The sequence below is a fragment of the Drosophila bipectinata genome, chromosome 2R (assembly GCF_030179905.1).
Source record: "Drosophila bipectinata strain 14024-0381.07 chromosome 2R, DbipHiC1v2, whole genome shotgun sequence".
Classification (NCBI taxonomy): Eukaryota; Metazoa; Arthropoda; class Insecta; order Diptera; family Drosophilidae; genus Drosophila; species Drosophila bipectinata.
In genome coordinates this window covers 21,364,586-21,387,712 of record NC_091737.1, presented here as the reverse complement: position 1 = coordinate 21,387,712, position 23,127 = coordinate 21,364,586, and the positions used below count along the sequence as shown (strand labels likewise).

Genomic DNA, 23,127 nt, shown 5'->3' with positions numbered 1-23,127 from the left:
CAGGTAGCTGATTAGGCGCCGGGAACGGAACCTTCCCATCCAGCAATCCTCCAGCAAACCCACCCAACCCACTCGAAGGTGGTACGATAGCTTATCGTGGCTCTAATTATAATAATTATTCGCGCTGTCCATCAAAGTGAGACCTTGGGGGAGGGTCTCGACTTTAAAAATACCCTCTTTTTAGGAGGACTACTTAAATCCAAAAAAAAGAGTATACTTTGACATTATTTACAAAAAACAACTTTTCTACAAGTGCCTCGGCAGTGGCCTCCCAAATTTCCCTACAGTAACCACCATGAAGCTGTCAGACTTCGCCAAGGGTCTGGAGACGTTCTCCCACTGTATGCACGACCATCTAAACCAGGCCAATCCCAACCAGAACATCATCTTCTCGCCCCTGTCCATCCGGGTGGCGGCGGGCATGCTGCGGATGGGAGCGGAACCCGAAACGGCCACAGCCCGGGAGTTGGACGACGGACTCCGGTTCGGAGGGAGCACCGTCTCGCAGACAGGAGATAACTTCGAAGAGGTCATGAGCGCCTACGACCCCTGTCAAATCCTGAAGATGGCCAACAGGCTCTACATAATGGAGGGCCACACGATAGCCCATGAGTTCGAACGTGTCTTGGATGAGAAGTTCCACTCCACACCCGTCTCGATTGACTTCGCCAGCGGAACGGCGGAAAGCACCATCAACTCCTGGGTGGAGACCCAAACAAATAACAAGATCAAGAATCTCATCGAGCGCGGGTCCCTGAGCTCGGACTGCCGACTGGTCCTGATCAATGCCATTCATTTCAAGGGAGAGTGGGCGATTCGGTTCAACGAACACATGACCCAGGAGGACGAATTCTTCCCAAATCCTGACACCTCGGTCAAGGTTAACATGATGAACCAACTGGACAAGTACGCATTTGCGGATCTGCCCCATCTGGATGCCACTGCCCTGAGGATGAACTACAACGCTTGCAACCTGTCCATGGTTATCATTCTGCCGAACCCGAAATCGGACCTTGCCACCTTGGAGGGCAACCTGTCAGGGGTATCCCTTGAAACCATAGTATCTGCTATGTCCGTCGTCAAAGTTGCAGTCCAGATCCCCAAGTTCAAGGCTGAATTCTCACAGGAGCTAGGCGGAATTTTTAAAACGGTAGGTTGCAGTTTATATGGAGGTTAACCTAACTATTGGGTTACAGATGGGCATGAGTCGCATATTTAGCGATCAAGCTGAATTCGGGAGAATGCTGGAACCCCCTACTCCACTCACAGTCTCCAAAATTATTCACAAGGCTTTCATCGAAGTTAATGAATTGGGAACTGAAGCAGCTGCAGCTACGGGTAAGCGGGGAAACAAATTATTTTTTAGATCTTTTGTGAAATTTTCAGGGGGACTTCCTGCGAAAGTTCGGAAATGCAAGGGAGGCACACTTTGACCCACGCCGAAGAGCATATCTTTGCCAATTCTTATCCGATTCTTGAGCGGAGTACCTTTATCGATTTGTGGATAGATTCTCCACAAATCTGCATCAAAATCTAGAAACAAATTATTTTTTAGTTTTTTTGTCAAATTTTCTAGGGGATCCCCTGCGAAAGTTCGGAAATGCATGGGAGGCACAATTTGACCCACGCCGAAGGGCATATCTTTGCCAATTCTTATCCGATTCTTGAGCGGAGTACCTTTATCGATTTGTGGATAGATTCTCCACAAATCTGCATCAAAATCTAGAAACAAATTTTTTTTTAGATTTTTTGTCAAATTTTCTAGGGGACCCCCTGCAAAAGTTCAGAAATGCAAGGGAGGCAAAATTTTAACCACGCCGAAGAGCATATCTTTGCCAATTCTTATCTGATCCTTGAGCGGAGTACCTTTATCGATTTGTGGATAGATTCTCCACAAATCTGCATCAAAATCTAGAAACAAATTATTTTTTAGTTTTTTTGTCAAATTTTCTAGGGGATCCCCTGCGAAAGTTCGGAAATGCAAGGGAGGCACACTTTGACCCACGCCGAAGAGCATATCTTTGCCAATTCTTATCGGATTCTCGAGAGGAGTACCTTTATCGATTTTTGGATAGATTCTCCACCAATCTGCATCAAAATCTATGCTATGTAGGGGTTCCCCTAGAAAATTCCAGTATCAAATTGATACTGGAAGCATTTCTTAAAGAAGTTCTTGTACTTGCAGCTGCTGTCATCATGGTTAGAACCATGCCGGCCCCCGAAATCCATCAGTTTTTCATCGCCAACCGACCGTTCTTCTATGCCATTTGTGACAATACCCATGGTTTCCTATTTGTGGGTCACTTTACATCTCCGCCTGGAGAATCAACCTATAAATGCGACAAATGTGGTCCAAAAACCTCTTGTAAAAAATGTGAAACCTGTACAAAATGCAAATGATGGAAACCTCGATTTTGGGAGAATATACATAAGTCTAGATGAGGGTTTCCTCGTATGGAGTAACTGATGCAACAAAGCATGCCGATGAGGTAATTATTTTGTTTTTTTATTTATGAAAACACGTATTTTATATTTTGATGCCACATTCATGGGTAATTTTATTGAATGAATGGCGATAAGTTTATTTTGCGATTATAATTCAAGGCCCCTCAAAAAACCATATACTTGCAGAACAAAATACAAAACCCCCTCCAATCTCTCATGTTTACTTGACTCTGAAAATAATTATATACTGTTTCCTTATCAGGGGAATCGACAAATTCCCTTTATTTTTAATGACCAAAGCCGCAGAAGCTCAGCTTTGACACACTACAAGCTGATAAGGTTGATGGGGCCACAGCAGTCTAAAACGCACATCTCAAGAACCAAGTTGACTCGAAATTTCGGAATATTACCTATTTATTGACTAAAATAACAAGACGTTGGCAAAATGGAGAACTTATCACCATTGCAGAAAGGTAAGTTTGTCGGATAGGGGCTTTTTAAAGAGAAACAGTCGGAAGGCATAAGAATGTTAAGAGAACGAGAAAAGAGAGCCACCCCCATGAACCCCAAGAGTGTTAGATATAAAAATATATGGGCATTAAGAGAAAACCTGTTGGCGTTTGGGGGAAACAACCAGGAGCGTCCACAAATACAATGAACGCTCCCAGAGTAGACATCAGTCGAGTTTCCGACGCCACCACGCATAGAGCTCTAGCCCTGTACCAGTGTCAACAAATTTTCATTTAGAATCTACTGGAGAAAGCCGATTGATAAGCCAGCTGCACGCCATCCAGTCATTATTCAGTCACTTTCGATAGACAAAGCCGAGTAAATCCCCGACGAAACGGCATACCAGAGCGATTTAGTAAACGCTTTTCGTGGAGGTGACTCATCGGTCCACTGCCATTACATAAATTTATGAAACGAAGCACTGCTAATTTCCACAACAATAATTGTCAACTTACAGCTTGCTGGCTGCTACTGCTGCTCTTCCCCATCCTCGCCCAAGCCCACGCCTCGCCCCCCGGACCCGTCATGGCAGATGCCGCCAAGCAGGAGTTCGCCCGCCGTCTGGCCCTCTTCTCCATCAATGTGTACGGTAAGCTGGCTGCCCTGAAGCCCGGCGAAAACCTGGTCTTCTCGCCCTTCTCCATCCAGACGTGCGCGGCGATGGCCCGTCTGGGGGCAGATGGCGAGACCGCCGCCCAGCTGGACCAGGGACTGGGCCTGGCCTCCGCCAATGTGGACCAGATTGCCAAGAGCTTCAACCAAGTACTGGCCACCTACCAGGACAGTCAGATCCTGCGCATTGCCAACAAGATCTTCGTGATGGACGGCTACTCGCTGGCTCCCCAGTTCGACCAGCTGCTGAGCAAGGAGTTCCTGTCGGCGGCACAGAAAGTCAACTTCGCCAGCAGCTCCCAGGCGGCGGCCACCATCAACGGTTGGGTGGAGGAGCGCACCAACCACCTCATCAAGGACCTGATTCCGGCCAGTGCTCTGAACGCTGACTCGCGTCTGGTCCTGGTCAATGCCATCCATTTCAAGGGCAACTGGGTTCACCAGTTCCCCAAGTACGCCACGCGGCCAGACACCTTCCACCTGGACAACGAGCGAAGCATCCAGGTGCCCATGATGAGTGTTAAGGAGCGTTTCCGTTACGCCGACCTGCCGTCTCTGAATGCCGCCGCCCTGGAGCTGCCCTACAAGGACTCGGATCTGTCCATGCTGATAATCCTGCCCAACAGCAAGACAGGTCTGCCCGCCCTGGAGGAGAAGCTGCGCTCCACCCCGCTGTCGGTGATAACACAGGCCCTGCAGAAGACGCAGGTGCAGGTCAAGCTTCCCAAGTTCAAGGCGGAGTTCCAAATCGAACTGTCGGAGGTGTTCCGAAAGGTAAGCTAACCATCTGACCATCCTAGTAGGGATAAACCATTGTCTTCCTTCTTAGCTCGGCATGACGAGGCTGTTCACCAACGACGCGGAGTTCGACAAGATGCTGGAGACTCCCGAGCCCCTCCAGGTATCGGCTATCATCCACAAGGCCTTCATCGACGTCAACGAGGAGGGCACCGAGGCTGCGGCTGCCACTGGTGAGTCATTTATAGTTTCTCTGCCTCGTCATCCTGTGCATGTCCTCATCCATTCATCCGTATCTGTGTTGTCTTTCTCGTTCCGAATCGCAGGCATCGTGGTGCGTAAAAAGCGCTGCGTTATATCGCTGGACGAACCCACTGAGTTCCTTGCCGATCATCCATTCACTTATGTCCTCGTCCATCAGGAGGAGATTCCCATGTTTTGGGGGTCTGTTGTGCGGCTCGAGGAGACAGCCTCCGATATCAGCGAGCATGAAGAGCTGTGATAGAATCTCATTTTGTTTTCATCAATAAAGGCAGCTATTTATTAAATAAGAACCACGATGGTAAAATTCTTCTAAATTATTGGGACAAGATAAAAGGGGTATGATACAGCATGATTTGGACTCTTAGTTTTTAGTAAAGTAATGTATTTACTTACCTATCGGCATGCAAAGTTATTTCATTACACATTCATGATCATCTTCTATCAGCTATCAGTACAAAAAAGGTCTTCACTCGGGGTTCTTAAAAAGAAATCATAAAAGGAATCTTTAATTCAAGTCTTTTCCACCTTTTAACCTTCGTTTGCTTTTCCGCTGTCATATCCAATTCCAGGTATGACTTATATGCGCTGTTCCTTGACCATTACCCTGGGAGAACCTACGCGATTCTATGTCGATCATGCTTTCAATTATTATGTTCACGATAAGGACTCTACCATTCTTTTCGCCGGAAACATACAGAAACTCTAATCATGGGTATACACCAAAAACATTCATATAACATGCTGTGTGTCTCATCCACATTCATTTTCAGGTACTGTAGCTGATCCAGAATATTCCAAAAACCAAGTCCAAGAACCGTTTTCATGTCGAACATCCATTCCTATAGATAATATTTTATATGAGACCTGCACTATATTTTTTTTTCCGCACAACTTGTAAACTATATAGTCTGAAAATAGTCTGAAACATAGGACCTTCTAACCTCCGATTGCTATTCCGCTGTCATATCCACTTCCAGGTATGATGATTATGCGCTGTTCCATGCCCATGCCCCAGCAGGAACCGATGCGTTTCTATGTCGATCATGCTTTCAATTATTATATTCTCGATAAGGACTCTACAATTCTTTTCGCGGGAAACATACAGAAACTCTAATCATGGGTATACACCAAAAACATTCATCTTACATTCCGCGTGTCTCTGATCTAGCTGATCCAGAATCTTCCAAAAACCAAGTCCGAACCGTTTTCATGTCGACCATCCATTCCTATATATAATATTTTAAATGAGACCTGCACTATATTTTTTTTTTGTCGCACAACTTGTAAACTATATAGTCTGAAACATAGGACCTTCTAACCTCCGATTGCTATTCCGCTGTCATATCCACTTCCAGGTATGATGATTATGCGCTGTTCCATGCCCATGCCCCAGCAGGAACCGACCCGATTCTATGTCGATCATGCTTTCAATTATTATATTCTCGATAAGGACTCCACCATTCTTTTCGCGGGAAACATACAGAAACTATAATCATGGGTATACACTAATAACCCCCATCTGACAAAGCGGTTTGTTTCATCCACATCCATTTGCAGGTATTGTAGCCGATTTTTTAATGATGACACCGGATCCCACGTTCTTCTATGCCGAGCATCCATTCAGCTTTTATATTGTCGATAAGGAACCAAATGTGGTTTTTGCTGGCAGGCTTCATCAGCTCTAGGCAGCAGCACCATACCAAATATAATTTTACTAAAAATATGCTCTCTGAATGATCTTTTTATACTTTAAACTCTTTTTGTACTAACCAAGCATGTAAACCTTTAATAAAAAGAGAACTGAATCTGCTTAAATTACTCACTGAATCAATGGTTCCTCTACAGGATTCCGGATAATGCCGGTGGCGGGCTTCAGACGAAGACACTTCACGGTGAACCGACCCTTCGTCTACTGGGTCAAGTCTGAGACAGACTTCCCCATCTTCACCGGGCGACATTTGGGATAAGCAATAGAGACTTATAAGTTATAACTCCAATGAAATAAAATAAACGACTAGTGTCTAATAGGCACCAATTATCTTATGATCTTACAAGTAATTTATAGAAATGTTCCCTTTGGGAGGTGCATCCAAGCCTGACGGTTTAGCATGCAATAGGTGAATTAGTAGAGCAAATCAAGCGAAGATGTCAGGCATTCGATCTTATGGCTTCAAGCACAAAGCTGTGAAGATGCTTCACTGGTGGACGTCAGCTATTCTGCTGTCATGGATCCAGCTGGTCCAGGCCAACTTTTCGACGGGCTTATTCAACTGTGAGTAGCAGGATGTTCAGTGTATTGGGTAACTCACAGGACCTTTCGAATTCAGTGACGGTCTATAAGCAAATGCCCCCCCTTTACCAACTGGATGACTATGATCTCTGCCAAGACAGGATGGCCGGCATTTACTGCCTGGCTTACGTGGAAATTAAACCAAACTCCAGCTCGGTTCTTTGGCAGCTAATTGAAGAGGTCTCGTTGGATTCAAAACACCGCTTTCGTCATGATCATGTCTTCAGAGGAGTGTGTCTAGAAAGGTGCCTGAACATTATCCTTTTAGCTGGCGATGCAACTGTCTTTCAACAAGAAGATATCCAGGACCTAGAGCTTAGTTCCTACTACAATAAGGTACATCTAAGACGTGGCGACGCCGAGGAGCGCCTGCTCTACAACGAAATGGTTAATACTTGTTTAAACCTAGAGTTCGGCCAGAAGTATGAGCTGCAAGTGCAAAGCCTCATAGAATATTGTGACAAGTCCAATGATCCTTTGGGTCAAGGCAAGTACAGATCTTAATTGAGAAAGGGTAATTATAACCCTTAATTTGTAGATGCTCTGGACCTTACAATTTACATCCTAATGGCCTCCATCCTGATGCTCACAATTCTTTCCACCTTTTACGATTACCAGATAAGATCTTCCAGTTTGCAGCAGGACTCTAGCTTTTACCAAGTTCCTTTAAAGAGCAGCCGTAAGTGGAGATCCTTTAAAAAATGAAAGATTATTAATGGATTGGTCTCAGGGGAGATACTACTCACCTCCTTCTCTCTGAGGCGCAACTACCATCGTCTAATACAGCCGCATTCCAGCACCTTCTCGCGCGATATCAGCTTCTTTGATGGTTTCCGAGCCATCGGTGTTTTTATGGTGATTTTGGGTCACACCTTGATGGTCTTTATGACGGTTCCAATACAGAATCCCGAGTTCTACGAGCAGTTCCTGTTCAAGTTTGAGACTTCTATTTTTCAGAACGGCAGCCTGGTCATCCAAATATTCTTTGTAATGAGCGGTTTCCTTCTTTTTGTGAACTTTACGGACAGGCAACTGGTTAACCCGCAGACGAGCACCATCAACTGCATTGCCGCCTACTTTCGTGTGTTTTTCTACAGATACTTTCGTCTCCTGCCATCGCTCCTGGCAGTGATCCTTTTCAACGCCACTTTGTTAGTGCGCCTCCAGGACGGACCCTTTTGGCGGCACCTGGCCGAGGGCGAGCGTGTATTCTGTCGCATTAATTGGTGGAAGAACGTCTTCTTTGTGACGAATCATATGCTGGAAGATAGTGTAGGTCAAAGAGTGGTACTACGATGGCGAAATATTAGATTTATATTCGTTCTTAACAGTGCTCGCATCAGACTTGGTATTTGGGAGCTGACATGCAGCTTTTTGAGCTCTTTCTGATGGTGATTGTTATTACCAAAAAGTAAGAAGTCGGTTTATTCAAAAAAGCTATATTTAAGAGGAATATTCTCTAGACACCCACTTCTAGGTAAACCCATCTACATACTACTACTGCTGCTTGCATTTGTGGTTCCTGCAGCGTTGACCTACATCCTCGAGCTGGACGCAATATACCATATACGTCCAGAGTAAGTATTCTAAACCAACCGGGTTTAGCAGCTAACGATTTTTTTTCGTAGGACATATCGCTACTTGTATTTTCGGCACTCGGATACCTTTTACCAGATGTATCCACCCTTCTACACCAATCTTGGTGGCTACCTCTTTGGGTTCTTGTGCGGGCATCTCTACATCCACCAACGTTCCTCTACGGTCGTCCTCCGAGGGAAGCTGAGGTATGAGCTGGGCATGTGGCTGCTTGTATCGGCAATCCTGGGTTTGCTGATGTCCGGCTATATCTTTATGCGGCATGACTTTGCTAAGCCCTCCTTGTGGTTGGCCTTGTACGCCGGTCTTCACAAGAACCTGTGGGTGTTGATTTGCGCGGGATTCGTGTTCCTGATGAGCTGCAAAGTAGGAGGTGAGTAAAGGGAGAATCAGGCACTGTGTAATCACTCACCAAATGGAGAAGGCATGGCCTATGCCTTCTGCACCATGCCGGTGTTTCGACCTCTGGCTCGGATTTCCTTTCAGGCCTTTCTCTGGCATATCGTCGTTATTCGTGTGGTGGTGGGCGGGATCCGGCAACCGGTATATGTCAGTAGTCTATTTCTGGTAAGCTAATCGGCTTTGTAGCATCTTTGTAACTATTTTAACGTTAAATCCTATTCAGATTTGCAATGTCCTGAGTGTTTTTATTTTAACACTCACCGTGTCTGCTTTTTCGGCGCTGTTACTGGAGTATCCACTGGGAGAGGTGCTGCGCTGTTTTTTGACACAGGAAAAGAGTGCGTATTGCTATATGTCAATTCATTACAACTAAAACAATCTACTTTTAGATAAAAAAGAAACAAGTCCAGAAATTCAAATGGGACGCGCGCAGTCAGCTGCTTAGAGTGACCGTATTCTGGGCCAGGGCTACCTTTATTCATAATAAAGAACAAAAATTGTAGCTAAAAATCTTCTATCTTCTTAAATAAAGATTCTAAAATTAGATTTTGGAATTTTCCTTACATAAGTTTGTACTTTGCTCATTAATAAAATATATTTTAAAATTAAAGTATATATATATTGTATATCTAGCGGAAAACCGCTAGATATGAAATCGATTACTTTCGAACTTATCGAAGCAGTCGGCAGCACTGACCGAATCGCCAAACAATCGCCCATCGCCCGACTGATATCAACAACAACTCTTAGACGCTCGGTCGGCATTTTTGCACTTGTCCCGTTTTTCTGCTGACTGAAAACTCTTCCCGTAGTGTCTTAAATTCGGTATCGTGTGCTAAATTCTCCAGTTGATATCCCAAGTTGAATGCGCTGGTCCTAGTGAGATAAAAGAAAAGTGAGTGCAGTGTCTGAGTGAATGGGTATTTTGGTTTCTTGCGGCATCTTTGGCACTGCCACACTGCCAGCAGCAGCAGCAGCATTAAATGTCAAGCGAAATGAATCACGGCGGATATTTTGGCCGAGTATGAGTATTTTTGTCGGTGTCAGTGGCAACTATCTGTAGTGTGTTACTGGAACTAGGGGGGCCCCCCGCATCTGCTGCACCCTGCCAATAAAAATAAACGCGCGTATTACAAAACCATTAAAAATCACGGTAAAATAAGTGCGACGGTGTGCGTGAGTGCATTTCGAAGTGCGCATGTTCGAAAGAAAAAGAGCCAAGTGGCTTTCGGCTTTTGGCTCTCGCTCTCGTTTCCGCTCTCGCGGAAATATGAGTCCAACACCCAAAAAAGGGAATAAAGAGAAGCGTCGCGCAGCAGCAGCAGCAGCGCGAAACAACGACAACATATCGCCAAAACAGCCAGCGTTTCGCACTTGATTGTGTTAATTGTTTTTCTCGCTTTTCCCCAATAATTTGTGTGCTTTTCCGGCCCGTCTTTTGGCTTGTTTATGTCGAAAGAGCGGCCACCCGAAAGAGCGGAAGGGGGAGGGCGAACGAGAGAGCCAACGGCCCAGCGAGAGAGAGAGAGAGAAAGGAGGGGAAAGAATGTGCCAATTGTTGCTTGCAAAGCAACAAGTCTTGCGGGGGTGGAGAGGGGGGTGGCTAAAAGCCAAAACACGGCTGGCGACTGGAGAGACCCGGATTGCCAGAAACGTGGCTCCCAGTTGGCCCGAATGTGGGACAAGTGTGAAAAACAAGCGACCTCCAGCGGCGACGACGGCGCGGCTGCGTCTTGGAAAGTGCGAGCGAGTCGGCGAGCACACGCCCCCACGCACAGTAAATTCTGTGGCGGCCCGCCACCGTCGAGCAGAGCGAAACGAAACGTAGCCAACACCAATTAGTGACAAAATATGTATGAAAAAAAAAAAAAAAACGCACTGGATGGAGCAAACACACACACACACACACACATATACAAAGACTGGCAGTGCTGGCACGTCGCGATTATACGGTCCCCCATCTTGCGATTACTGCGCCCCCAACAGCTGTTCTCCCGCATTCCGTTAATCAGCTGCGACAGAATGCAGATCGTGATATGCTCTCGCCGTATGAACGATGATCGGAATAGTCAGAAGGAGGGAGGGGCGGAGGAGGGCAACTGCCGCCCAGTCTGACTAAGCGCAAGTGCAGAAAATAGCAACAAGTAGACAAGTGTAGTGGCAAGAGGCAGAAGCAGCAGCAGTAGCAGTTGCGTCCCGCAATTAAGACACCAACAAAGACCAGCGACAGCCTCCACTCGGGGTGGCTAGTGACTCGGGGCACTGTCGGGTGGGGCAATGCATATGCATGCGGTTAATTTTAGTAGCAGAGTTCCACTTTCACTCGAGTACAGTGGCGGCGACACCCACCGAGCCAGTCGCTTGCCTCGAGCGACACTTGCGCGGTTTTTGTCAAAAAAAAAAAAAAAAAAAATCAGCTAATCGCCGTCAGGCACGCAGCAAGTTTGATGAACCTCCTCCATACAGAGGCACAAGATGCACATAGCCATAGCCAATGACGTTGCCACAATGACATCATCAGCGAAAGTTGTGGCTGCAGCACAGAGGGTCTGTGCTTATCACAGAAGATGACTCATGGGGCACGGGGCATGGGGCAGGGAAACATTTGTTAGCAATTAGAACTGACACGGTGATCACAACGTGTCGACAAAGCGCCAAGATTGGCAGTCGCTGGACCGTTGCAGGCAACGCATCATTTGAGAATCAAGTGGCATAGCAACTATATCTACTCATGAGGCTAATATTCCAAGTCCCAACTGGGCTCTCAAACATGCAACACACATTTTGTTGAAAGATAACAGCCGAGTCACTCAGCTTTTGTTGTTATCGAAAGCGAGTACTGCTGTGTGGCTTGTTATCTGAAATTCTTTCCTTTGTGTGGGGGGACTACAAACCACAATTGGTATAAACCTCCCCCTAGGAAGGAACCTCCCCTTTCCGATTAATCCCCAAACGTCTTGATGAGGAATGCAATTAATGGGCAGTGACGGGCTGGCGGGCGAGTCCCCAAGATGCCAGCTAAATAAATAAACACATTAGATGCGATTTACAACGCTCCTCCGATCGTCGAGAGCCGTGTGTTTATATTCAAAAAAACTGAAATTCGCCCAAGATGATTTAATTTTCTATTTATAAGTTTGACCTTCAAGTCGGGAAATATAGACAGAAATTTTCCCGGCTGCAGGCTAAGGTGTTTGCGTCGCAGATTCTAAAATATATTCTTTGGAGAATATTCCATCGATAGGTGTGTAGCACTTGGTATTATCTCTACTGATACTACTCTTTATCTTGGCAAGCTCGATAGGAAGGGAGGGACACCCACTCCATAGCTTTGTGGAAAAGTGGTATCACCTTGTGGCCCAAAAATAAACAAAACACACTATTTAGCAGGTCAATGACAAAGTTTGGTGTTTGCCTGCCAAACGCCACGCAATAAATATGAATATCTTTGAAAAGACAAAAAAAAAAAAAAAAAAAAAAAAACTTAATATATTATATGACACTTTTACTGATTAAAAACGAAAGCTGGTTTAGTCAGCCTGCCGGCCGAGCGGCCCAACCCAGAAATCATTTCTGCGGTATGGCTCCGAACACGTATGGATATATGAGTGTATATATATTTTGTATCTAAAAGTCTGGGGGTCTCTCGGGTTCTGTTTTGGAATTAGGTTTGGTTTGGGGCTTGTGCCCGCCATAATTCACGTGTTGGCCGCCGATTTGATGAGTATTTCCAGACCTATGATGTCATTAGAGGTTGGAAGCGAGGCTCTTGGCTGATAATTTCCCGTTCGAGGCACGTTCCGGCCAGCACTTCATTAACGAAAGTACTACCGCATTTGGCAGGTGGAGAAAGCGTTCTAGCGATGCCAGTGGATTCCATAACCACCCAACAATAGTCCCCACCGAATGGAAAGCTTATTGATTTTCGCAACAAACGATATTAGCATATATGCAAATTTATTGAACAAATCGGCGAAAGAAAAGGCGCAAAAGTTAATTCATCAACTAGAGATGGAGGGCTGGGGGAGCTGAGGCACCTGGTAGCTGCGACTAATGATCACTACCCGAGTGTTGGTTTATACGCTACTCCCAACTCGCGGAAAGGTCACTAATCTTCGTATTCTGTTCTATCGTATCGTTTCAGAGGTAGAAGTAGAGAAACTTTGGACTGACCTCTGACCTGACCCAAGCCATCACAATAGCAAGATGTCGTTTCGCGTTGTACGCAGCTCCAAATTCCGTCACGTCTACGGCCAGGCCCTGAAGCGGGAGCAGTGCTATGACAATATTCGGGTCTCCAAGTCCAGCTGGGACTCCACATTCTGTGCCGTCAATCCCAAGTTCCTGGCCATCATTGTGGAATCGGCGGGTGGTGGTGCCTTCATCGTCTTGCCACACAACAAAGTAAGTGCTCCCTAAAGAAGGGCTATTACCCACCAAAAACGTCAAATAATTTAGTTTCCTAAGAATATATTTTTAAAATCAAACGCTTTCTATTCATAGGATTTCATAGTTTTTGGGCATAAAGTTTGTGGCCATTTGCGGCCTTGTTGCCACGTCGGTGCTGGTGCCGGTGACGTCGACTGATTTCGCATCCCCGATTCTGAGTCCGATTCCCACACGCATTTATAAATAGTTATGAATACTCGCCGCTCTCTGCGAGGAGATCTCTTAGTTGGCGTACTTTTGTAATTTGGCCCACAGCCAACATGACAAACCAAATTGTCTAATTTTACCAGCGAACGGGAGGGAAATATCAAAAGAGCACCACCCATCCAAAATGGATACCAAAGATGATGATATTTGGAAAAGAATTATAGCGTTGCACCACCCAGCTCTCGGCTCGGCTCGACTCGCGCGAATTATTCCGCCATTAAATATTCTTTTATATTCCAATAAATTTCATTTTCACTCTCCATTTAACGCAAAAAGCGAGAAAAGAAATCCAAATGGAATCACATGCGCATCCGTTCGGCCAAAGCTTCTTCCACAAATGCGTTGGCGGATGATCCGTTCCGTGGCCTCTTTTTTTTTGGTCAAAAGTAGTATAACTCGGCTCGGTAGTGTTTCTGTAATTTGGCCACAAATTTGTATGCAAAGCCGCCGTTTCTTCAAGTGAAGATTTCTATGTAGAGCGGTCTTCACACGCTCTATTTTATGGAGACTAGATGTGGTAGGAGGGCGGGGCATGAGATCCATCAACAGGCCGACATGTGGCAACTTTTGTCTTGAGTGGGCAGAGTTCTTCAAAAGATTTCAATAGTTTTAAAATATATTTCTTGATATTTCCCAATATTTTTGAAGGTTCTATAAAGATATAGTCTCTAGATCCATTAGGTTCTTTGGAAGTATCTTCCATAATCCCCTCGCCAAGTGGCCTAGACTCATGAAGTTGCAAATTATGAATCGCTTGCTCGGCATATTAGCAACTGCGGCTATAAATAAATAAAGAATCCGAAATTAGGCCATTAGGTTGCTACGCTGTGGCTTCTGCTTTTGGTTGGTCTGGAACTAATTGCTCTTTGGTTTCAGGTTGGACGCATTGCGGCTGACCATCCACTGGTGGGCGGACACAAGGGTCCAGTGCTGGACATTGCCTGGTGCCCGCACAACGACAATGTGATCGCCTCCGGCTCGGAGGACTGTGTGGTCAAGGTGTGGCAGATACCCGACGGAGGACTGTCGCGCACGCTTACCGAGCCCGTTGTGGATCTGGTGTTCCACCAGCGTCGCGTGGGTCTGGTCCTGTGGCATCCCTCGGCTCTCAACGTCCTGCTCACCGCTGGCTCTGACAACCAGGTAAGGATAGGCATCTTCTACTTCATAGATCCAAATACTTACCCAATCTTATATGTAAAGGTGGTCATCTGGAATGTGGGTACTGGTGAGATTCTCGTCCACATCGACTCGCATCCGGACATCGTGTACAGCGCTTGCTTCAACTGGGACGGCTCCAAGCTGGTCACCACCTGCAAGGATAAGAAGATCCGCATCTATGACCCGCGCACCGGCGATCTGGAAAGCGAGGCCATGTGCCACGAAGGCTCCAAAGCCACACGAGCCATTTTCCTGAGGCACGGACTTATCTTCACGACGGGCTTCAACCGAAGCTCCGAGCGCCAATACTCGCTGCGTGCCCCAGACGCTCTCAATGAGCCCATCGTCATGGTGGAGCTGGACACGTCCAATGGCGTCATGTTCCCGCTGTACGATGCCGACACCAACCTGATCTACCTCTGCGGCAAGGGAGACTCGGTTATAAGGTACTTTGAGGTGAGTTTTTATGAGGAAGACCATCTTGGTTAAGCTTATTAATCATCCTTCTTCTACCAGGTGACGCCCGAGCCCCCGTTCGTCCACTACATCAACACATTTCAGACGACAGAACCGCAGCGCGGTATTGGTTTGATGCCCAAGCGAGGCTGCGACGTGACCACCTGCGAAGTGGCCAAGTTCTATCGCATGAACAACAACGGTCTGTGCCAGGTCATCTCCATGACAGTGCCCCGCAAGTCGGATCTCTTCCAGGAGGATCTCTACCCCGACACCCTGGCGGAGGATGCCGCCATCACTGCCGAGGAGTGGATCGACGGCAAGGACGCGGATCCCCTCACATTCTCGCTCAAAGTAAGTGGCCCTTTGGCCGCAGGCCGTTGCTCTCCATCTAACGTTGGGAATACAGCGCTCGCAGCTGGGTACGACTAGGGCTTGGCCCCTTGCCAGCCATTTAGTCGTTCGGCGATCAGAGCGTACAGGATATACCTATATAGGAACCATGTCAGAATGCATGCTCGCGGGGCAGGACCACAGTTGGCAACGCGGCTCAATGTCGGTGAGGCAGCCGCTGCCAACTGGGACGCCCCTTCTCCAATGTATTCCAACGGCTTCTGCAGTTTATTTTGCTCGTACCCGCGGCCGGAGTTCTTCGGAGCTCCTGCTTGGTGTTTGCTTCCTGTGGTGGCTACCAGCGTGTGATGCCTGCGCTTGCTTTGCTTGCGTTCCTTTCTGCGTTATCTGCGTTTGTGTCTCGTCCGCCCAGCCACGACACACCATCATGTACACCATCCAAACACACACTGATCTATAACCACATGTCCCCAAGATAGTAGGACCTCTTTGTAAACAATAACGTCCTGTTCTTAATCAAAGATGCTGTTGGTTTTAAAGATACGCTATTAACTTGAGCCAACCTTTGATACAAGAGCATTAAGTAAGACCGCCCACAGAACTATACTGCTATTACCATGGCTTACACATTTGGCCGTAACACGCACGCGCGTGGCGCTTGTTGTTGTGTTCATTGTTGCTTGTTTTGTTCCGAAACGAACAGATTTTCTAATAAACCTAATCAGGATCGCGTCTCTATTGTGCAGGGTGGCTACGTCTCCTCGTCGGCCAGCAAGTCGCTGTCGGTGAACAAGAAGGCCAACATTCTGAACAAGCCGCGCGGTGGCGGCGGCGGCTCTGGAGCGGGGAGCAGCAGCGCGGGCGGTGGCAACCATTCGTCCGCCAACAACAACGAGGCTAGTGATGGCGGAGCGCCGGCAGCGGTTTTATCGGTGAGTCTCTTATGGGTTTTAGATCCTGTCATCTTGTTTAACGAGCCATGTTTCTAGGAAAAGGATCTGCGAAACATCCAGGACGAAATACGCAAGCTGAAGGCCATCATCGTCAAGCAGGAGAACCGTATACGTGCCCTGGAAGCCAAGGCCAATGCCGGCAACGGTGACGAGACGGACGCACGCAACAAGAATGGAAGCGGATCAGCAGCGCCAGCGGCATCCGCGGCCTCCGCGGACAGCCACGCCAACGAAAGTGCCAACGACCATGCGTCCACGTCAACAGGAACGGCACAGGACGAGGACTAGGCCGTGGGAGCGTGCCAGTGGGAGCGGGAGAGAGTTAGACGGATTGGGGAGCGGATAGAGAACTGCCCCAATGCCACATAACGCTGGGAAGAGAATTGATAAAGAGGATTGTCTATTGCGATTATGATTTCGATTATTTATTTTATGTAATTAATATATTAGGACCTTAGCGAGCGAAATCAGTTGAGAGTGGCACACATAGGATTAGAGAAAGCCGAACCGTAAACTAAACCGTAAACCATAAACCGTAAATCGTAAATCAAATCAGATCAGATCAGCAGCAAGCAAAGCTGGACGATGATCGTCTATAACATAACATAATACAACATCCTGCCAAAAATATATAAAACCTAACGAACTACCTACAAGTTGCGCCCAAAATCAAGAGGAGCGAAGGGCAAGGACTCTGGCTCGGCCCTCGTCGATTATTTTGTTGTGACGCAAGTGTGAAATTGTTGTAAATTTAAATCAAAGCATAGAAGGCAAAGCATAGACTAAACCTACACTGTCTAAGAGTTAACCTTTGTACCAGCACTTTTTATAAACGCCTGTATATTTGTACATCCCGAAAGGGTAAAAATTTTCATGACAATAGTTGGTAGACTCGATACTAGCCGATGTCCTCCACCCCCACCTAATCACTTTTGCCTGCAAATTGTCGTGTCAAACATAACGAATTTAGATAACAAGTGATCGGGGGACATCGACCATTATTATATTTCGAAAAATCAAAATCAAAATCTGTTTATCCAAACTAATCAAACATTAATCATTTGTATCTTGAGTGCATAAAAATAAATGCGAAAGCAACAGCCCCAAATTCATAAATCAACGAATAATTTTAAAGGAATTTTTATTTTTAATTATCTGTTTTATTTCTATTAGTTTTGTTAAACGAATCATTGTTTATTTGCCGCATAGAGAGTAACAGCATGAGTAAATTGCCTACCGATTTTGTAATAATATAAACGCAGACTCTATACATAAATCTAAATACATAATATACTTTATATACAAATAATTTACAATTTGATACAAAATAAAACAATATACAAACTACTATAGAGGGTTTTAAGAATGGGGGGATACTTTCTTGTCTTTTGATTTTATGTTATCCTTGAAACTTTAATTATGAACTGGAAACATTTTAAATCCCTTAATGCACAGTATTAAATCAGTTATATCATATGGAAATTTTATTATAATTGACAACTCTTAATTTGTGAAAACACGGCCTATCCATGCATCGCTTATTTGCGGTGGATTCTTTGGCCAGTTCAATTGAATATGCAAATGCATTTAATTTCTGCCTAAACAGCTTTGGTGCTCAGTGCATAATTTGTAGCGTTTAATTATTACCTCATGAATGGCGGCAAAAAAATGCAATTACTATTTACGTTTATAATGATTCTGACGTTTTAATTAAACTTGGCCCGATGCGCTTTTTTGGGTGTGTTGTTGATTTAATTAAAATTCTGTTTGTTGTGCAATTTGGTTGAATGAAATTTTTGATATTTGCCGACAGCTCTTTTAGACTTTTGATACCAAATATAGAAATATGAAATATATACATATATTTGATTCTAAAGAGATCTCACTTCTACCCGAAGGTTTAATCATTCCCTACTTATTACAGAACGTACCTGCTGCCATTATACCAGATTTGGCACTGAATTATGTCCCCATCATCATTCGAAATGGGGCAGTAAATAATGATGCTCTGGAATTAAAAATCAAGACCCCATTTCACGTGTACACCGTCGCCTCCAGGTGAGGATGCGGCCTGCCATAAACGCTCAATGATTGTCAAAACAGTTTCAAGGCATTTGTTAATTAAAAGCAAGCAACAAATAGGCCAAGTCCTGGGAGCTCGAAGACGTGGAAACACGTGCTAAATAAATACACCAACTTGCTAAGTACCAGCAGACATATCACCTCCAGCTCCAGCTCCAGCACCTTGGATGCCTTCTTGCCGGAACCCCCTTGACAGCGACACTGTCGTAAATTCACACGAGCCTTGGCTTTTGTTTGTGTGCGTGCCGGCATGGCTTTAATGCAAAAAAGATATACATGTACCTATATAAAAAATATATACATATATTCCCACACAAAGGGGCCGTCAAAACATTACTTCCTTCGCCGGAGTGTTTTGGGTATTTGTTTATTTTCGCATGAAAATAAATGCGTTTAATGGCGGAAGTTTATGCCTCGTAAAGAGAAGTTAATTAGCTTTTTGGAGTATGAAATTTGTTTCCCACTCCCTTTCTAAAAAAAAACCGCAGTATCCACTACGTTTCCGATAGCAATTTTAACATTTTTCAATACCTATGGTCTTTTTAGAAAGGCTTTTGCAATTAAACTTTCCTCATAAATTAGGAGTCATAATGTTTATATCATAGAGATCGAAAAAGAATTAACCTGGGCGTATACATAATTTCATAATATCAAGTATACGACCCGATAGGAAAATTGGAGGAAAAGTGTCTATACTTGGCCATTACTTGGTTAAAACTTCTGTGATTGGTTAATGACATACCTTATATAGTAATCCTTTTCCAAATCGGTTATGATGTGGCTGAAATATTGGCTAAACCTACAATATTAAATAGCGATTCAGACCTACTAGAACCCCGCAGACCTTTGTCTGCGAAAGTTTAGTGAAATACTTTTAAAATCAATTATATAAAAACCCTTTAAAAAAGCTTTAATTTTTGTTCAAATTATAATAAAAAAAACAATTAATTTTCAGTGAATAAGAAGTGAAAGAAAGTAACATTTAATCGGCAAAAAATCGAACTCATTCATCTGTGTAAAATAGGTTTGCTGAATTTTTTAAGCCACACACTTTTCAATGAGTTGGTTTAAATTGCTTAACGAGGTCGTTTTTCACAATGCAAATTATATTTCTGTCAATGAAGCAAAATTTAATTATAATTTTGTTGGATAATCTATGTAAACATGTGCTATGATAGCCCAAGGCAGCTGCAGGGCAGTTAACGCATTAACTTTGTGGCACAACGTCGCTCCAGGTGAGTCTTTAAGTCAAGTTGACGACGTGTTTGCATCCAAGCCGCAAAAGCAAATATTTGCAGCATCCCACCGAAGAATGCCCTATGCTATCCCGTCCCCGTACCCGTCCCTGTCCCTGTTGCCGTCCAGTCTTCGTCCTTCCGCCTCAAATAGTTTCCGGCATAGACAAAAAGTTGTTTTTCAGTTGAGGGACAGCCTAAGAGGCCGAAAGTTTCGCAAAAGCGCACGCAACCAAAAAACATGAAAATAGTTTTCCTTCCACCGCATTTATGAAATGTGCACCACAAGGATCTGGAGACTGTGTAGGTGTGTGTGTGTGTGGGTGGGTGCGTGTCTGTCACACATACAATAACTTTCACTTAGTTGAAGGGCGGGTGAGAGCGGGCCTGGGGATAAGCGGCTTAAAACTGGCGCTAGGATGCCCAAAAGTGTTGAGCCAGCAACTCCCGCAGGACGGAGGACACGGGCCAAACGGCAGGAGGGCTTCCTGCCAACTGCCAACTGCCATTTTTGGCAAATATTTGCACAGATAATGAAAGTGCACCCATACCCGAGGGGGTGTATGTGTGTTATACTATATATCTATACATATATATAGTAGTGGGCATTTGGACAATGTGTTGAATTGAGTTTGCCGCCTGCTTTCGGATTTGATTTTGTTGACAATTCACTTTGCAGCGGTAATTGACCCTAATGCTGTTGCTTTTGGCCCTGTTCTCTTCCTTTTTAAATCGATACCGCTTTTTTGGCATCAAAATTCAATTTGCCAAATAAGTTTGCAACCGACACTGATCCAAAAACCTACACTTATCGAAGGGGGCTTGAGAGAAGTAAAAATATCACTCATACGCCCTGTTGCCTCTTCTTTGAACTTCAGTTGAGAGGTTAATGATTTTGTTCTGTGGACTGCATATCTCATGTATCTCATGTATATATTCTATTCAGTTTTAGGATTTTTATACACAAGGACACACTGTGCCATGGCGAGGACATTGCACGTGCCTAAATACATTGCAAAAAATGTCAAAAGGCACGTTTTGGTGTTTTGTGATTTCTCTTTTGCATGTCATGTGGCCCAAAACAAAACTTTGAATTTTGTGTTGGCTGGCGGTTGAGGTCCTTCCGGCGTCTGGAATTGTTGCCAACTACGTGACTATCATGCAGCATTTACTGTACCAATAAATGTCACAAATGGGAGGAATGTGCGCGCCGAAAGCATAAGGACGAGTGCCAAGAGTAACAGCAATCCCATCTAATTCAATTACAATTATACAAATATCGATTTCCGGTCGAGAGCGACCGAGGTTTAGCCAAAAATATTTAAATGCGAATCGATTGGCCTGGGACGTACATATCCTTGGCATGTCCTGTAGCCACCCCACTCGCAGTCTCTCTGGCTTTGTTTCAATGCAATCGTCTGTGGCTAATCGGGTTCCTATTTGCTCGATGTCTGTATGGGACCGTCTGGCCCCAGAGCGTCCAAATACTGGCATTCACATTCTCATTCAAAATGGTATTCCCATTCACTTGCCGTGCACATTGTCAGACAGGAGCCATAAATTAGGCAGTTGCTAAGTGCTTCGATGTTTGGCTGTGGCTCCAGCTTTGAATCCTTAGTGGAATCCGGCTTAGGAACCGGATTCGGGAACAATGCCATCCAAGATATACATATATGCACGTTACACTTTAATTGTGGCATGTGTGAACATTAAAGTCCAGCCACAGGATTTCATAAAAATAAAATTGCATAGTATATGGCCCGAAGTGGCACATGAAGGGCTCAAATCAAATATTTAACTGCTTTGTGCTGAAAATGTGCTGAAAAGCTAGAATGTGCCGGTCCAAATATTTCATTCATTGCAAAAAATAGAGAAACCTGTTCGACAGTTGCAAAATTCATGGAAAATTCATGAGTTTGGCCAGAATTTACAATTTTCACTTAACATACCAGCTGCATAGTCACTGCTGAACTTGCTAAATATTTTTATTACATATGAGCAACTATTTCAGATATTTTCTGCATAAATTTTCTTTTTCCAGACACTTTTATTTCAGCTCATGCAATTTTCAAGAAATAGCAATTAGCCAAGGGCAAAAAGGGCCAAATAAAAGAGCCAGAACTAAGGGCGTTCCTGCCCTGAAATGAGAGACCAAAAAAACCCAATTATCACTTATTCAAGCCAAGTGCTTGGGTCTCTCGCTCAGATCATCCTGGCCATCCAGGTTGACTAGCCCTGATTGTGAGCTCGGTTTTTGGTTTTGATTCCTTCGGAAAACTAATTTACCAGGTCCCGACAGGAGGCAAAGGGATGCTCCCATTTCGTTTTGCGCCCGAACAGATGTTAATTGAAAGGGGGAATGGATATACACACAGAGAAACTATAGCCATTCCAGGACACGCCCTTATTTGCAATTTATGTATCTAAATAATGCATTCGAATAGGAAATATTTACTCAAGGGCAGTGAGGCCCAAGATATGGGTAAAGTCCTTTGGGTGAAACCAATATTTGCTTCAATTAAATGGTAATACACCCTTTGGTCTGCCGTAGAACAATCCTATAAAAATTGAATTATTTTTCAATGTGCAGGGACATGGGTTCTATTATTTTTGTCGCCCAGACTTAGACCATTTGAGTTTTGACTCGACTTATGAGTGGAGATTGGCATCCAGATAGGCCAGCCGTCAGTAAGCCAGACCCGGACAGAACGGGCTCATATTCCTCAAAATTACCCTTAGACCGGGGATCTGAAAGGCTCTTTCGTTTGACTTTTTCTATTTGCAGGTGAATTGCTTTGCCAGGGTCTGCACGTGCACACACTTTTAATTACACTGCACATTTGCACTTCAACTGCAGGCAGACCCAGTGCTACCTCCTCCTCCATGGCACCATGGCACCACCACCAGGTGCTGAGACACGTTGACACTGTGGGTGAACGAAGGGGTTTTGGAGATGGTTTTTGAGCGGGAGCGGGGTGTTTTTTTTTTTTTTTTTTTGGATTTGAAGTGGGTGGGGGCAACAGTTGCTCATTCACGCCACGTTGCACAAACACAAAACATCGACGTTGGCATCCTTGCCGCAACCTTGGAGCTGCCGTTACATATTTCGTTCGTTGGCCAACAAAATACCAAAAAAAGAATAACGCACCGATCAAGGGTCTTGGCATAGATTAAAGCTTAAAAGTGTATTTTCGTTGCTACGCAAAGTATCTGCAACTGTTGTCCAATTTAAATTCAAAACAATTTGTATTGCCTCATCCACCTGCTGCCATCCACCGGCTTTGGATTCATTTACGTATTTTTTTAACGCATTTTTTTTACGAATTTCTTTCGCTTCTTCCTCTAGTCCCTGTTTCCTTTTCCGTTTGCCTTT

At 44.9% G+C, this 23,127-nt stretch overlaps 4 protein-coding genes and 1 long non-coding RNA gene across 13 annotated transcripts; 4 read left to right on the top strand and 1 right to left on the bottom strand.

Moving 5' to 3' along the window:
* The first annotated feature begins 201 nt into the window (after positions 1-201).
* Positions 202-2,847, top strand: Spn42Db (Serpin 42Db). Its single transcript, XM_043211031.2, has 4 exons — positions 202-1,150; positions 1,197-1,338; positions 2,186-2,489; positions 2,708-2,847. The coding sequence occupies exons 1-3, from the start codon at positions 296-298 to the stop codon at positions 2,398-2,400; spliced, it is 1,212 nt and encodes a 403-aa protein (XP_043066966.1). The 5' UTR covers positions 202-295; the 3' UTR covers positions 2,401-2,489; positions 2,708-2,847.
* On the top strand, positions 2,778-6,627 carry Spn42Da (Serpin 42Da). 7 transcript variants are annotated; one of them, XM_070277938.1, is made up of 5 exons: positions 2,778-2,918; positions 3,413-4,341; positions 4,397-4,538; positions 5,925-6,067; positions 6,127-6,264. In XM_070277938.1, the coding sequence occupies exons 1-4, from the start codon at positions 2,891-2,893 to the stop codon at positions 6,059-6,061; spliced, it is 1,236 nt and encodes a 411-aa protein (XP_070134039.1). In that variant the 5' UTR covers positions 2,778-2,890; the 3' UTR covers positions 6,062-6,067; positions 6,127-6,264. The 7 variants fall into 7 exon arrangements, with proteins under 7 accessions (XP_070134039.1, XP_070134040.1, XP_070134043.1 ...); XM_070277939.1 differs by lacking the exon at positions 5,925-6,067 and adding an exon at positions 5,547-5,689 and having other exon boundaries at positions 6,127-6,262; XM_070277942.1 differs by lacking the exons at positions 5,925-6,067; positions 6,127-6,264 and adding an exon at positions 6,415-6,627.
* LOC138925983 (uncharacterized) lies at positions 6,554-9,253 on the bottom strand. The gene is made up of 4 exons (XR_011442256.1): positions 9,119-9,253; positions 8,868-9,054; positions 7,606-8,814; positions 6,554-7,551 (listed from the first exon to the last, which is right to left on the bottom strand). It is a non-coding gene; the product is annotated as an uncharacterized lncRNA (long non-coding RNA).
* Positions 6,914-9,367, top strand: LOC108123027 (nose resistant to fluoxetine protein 6). Its single transcript, XM_070277943.1, has 9 exons — positions 6,914-7,340; positions 7,398-7,538; positions 7,590-8,131; positions 8,191-8,270; positions 8,323-8,436; positions 8,488-8,828; positions 8,880-9,022; positions 9,081-9,195; positions 9,247-9,367. Exons 1-9 carry the CDS (start codon positions 6,914-6,916, stop codon positions 9,300-9,302), a joined length of 1,959 nt encoding a protein of 652 aa, XP_070134044.1. The 3' UTR covers positions 9,303-9,367.
* Positions 9,368-9,555: 188 nt separating this feature from the next.
* coro (protein coronin) lies at positions 9,556-17,784 on the top strand. Of its 3 annotated transcripts, none has more exons than XM_017238295.3 (7): positions 9,556-9,752; positions 13,002-13,261; positions 14,390-14,656; positions 14,717-15,130; positions 15,191-15,484; positions 16,231-16,416; positions 16,474-17,784. In XM_017238295.3, the coding sequence occupies exons 2-7, from the start codon at positions 13,064-13,066 to the stop codon at positions 16,723-16,725; spliced, it is 1,611 nt and encodes a 536-aa protein (XP_017093784.2). In that variant the 5' UTR covers positions 9,556-9,752; positions 13,002-13,063; the 3' UTR covers positions 16,726-17,784. The 3 variants fall into 3 exon arrangements, with proteins under 3 accessions (XP_017093784.2, XP_017093783.2, XP_070134355.1); XM_017238294.3 differs by having other exon boundaries at positions 16,210-16,416; XM_070278254.1 differs by lacking the exon at positions 9,556-9,752 and adding an exon at positions 9,993-10,010 and having other exon boundaries at positions 16,210-16,416.
* The last annotated feature ends 5,343 nt before the right edge of the window (positions 17,785-23,127 follow it).

Excerpts from the sequence above, each read along its gene's own strand:
- Spn42Db (XM_043211031.2), top strand. The coding sequence starts at position 296 with ATGAAGCTGTCAGACTTCGCCAAGGGTCTGGAGACGTTCTCCCACTGT. Across the intron at positions 1,151-1,196 it reads TAGGCGGAATTTTTAAAACG|ATGGGCATGAGTCGCATATT; the intron begins GTAGGTTGCAGT and ends ATTGGGTTACAG. Across the intron at positions 1,339-2,185 it reads TGAAGCAGCTGCAGCTACGG|CTGCTGTCATCATGGTTAGA; the intron begins GTAAGCGGGGAA and ends TTGTACTTGCAG.
- Spn42Da (XM_070277937.1), top strand. The coding sequence starts at position 2,891 with ATGGAGAACTTATCACCATTGCAGAAAG. Across the intron at positions 2,919-3,412 it reads CTTATCACCATTGCAGAAAG|CTTGCTGGCTGCTACTGCTG; the intron begins GTAAGTTTGTCG and ends GTCAACTTACAG. Across the intron at positions 4,539-4,631 it reads CGAGGCTGCGGCTGCCACTG|GCATCGTGGTGCGTAAAAAG; the intron begins GTGAGTCATTTA and ends TCCGAATCGCAG.
- LOC108123027 (XM_070277943.1), top strand. The coding sequence starts at position 6,914 with ATGCCCCCCCTTTACCAACTGGATGACTATGATCTCTGCCAAGACAGG. Across the intron at positions 7,341-7,397 it reads CAAGTCCAATGATCCTTTGG|ATGCTCTGGACCTTACAATT; the intron begins GTCAAGGCAAGT and ends CTTAATTTGTAG. Across the intron at positions 7,539-7,589 it reads AGTTCCTTTAAAGAGCAGCC|GGGAGATACTACTCACCTCC; the intron begins GTAAGTGGAGAT and ends GATTGGTCTCAG.
- coro (XM_017238294.3), top strand. The coding sequence starts at position 13,064 with ATGTCGTTTCGCGTTGTACGCAGCTCCAAATTCCGTCACGTCTACGGC. Across the intron at positions 13,262-14,389 it reads TCGTCTTGCCACACAACAAA|GTTGGACGCATTGCGGCTGA; the intron begins GTAAGTGCTCCC and ends CTTTGGTTTCAG. Across the intron at positions 14,657-14,716 it reads CCGCTGGCTCTGACAACCAG|GTGGTCATCTGGAATGTGGG; the intron begins GTAAGGATAGGC and ends TTATATGTAAAG.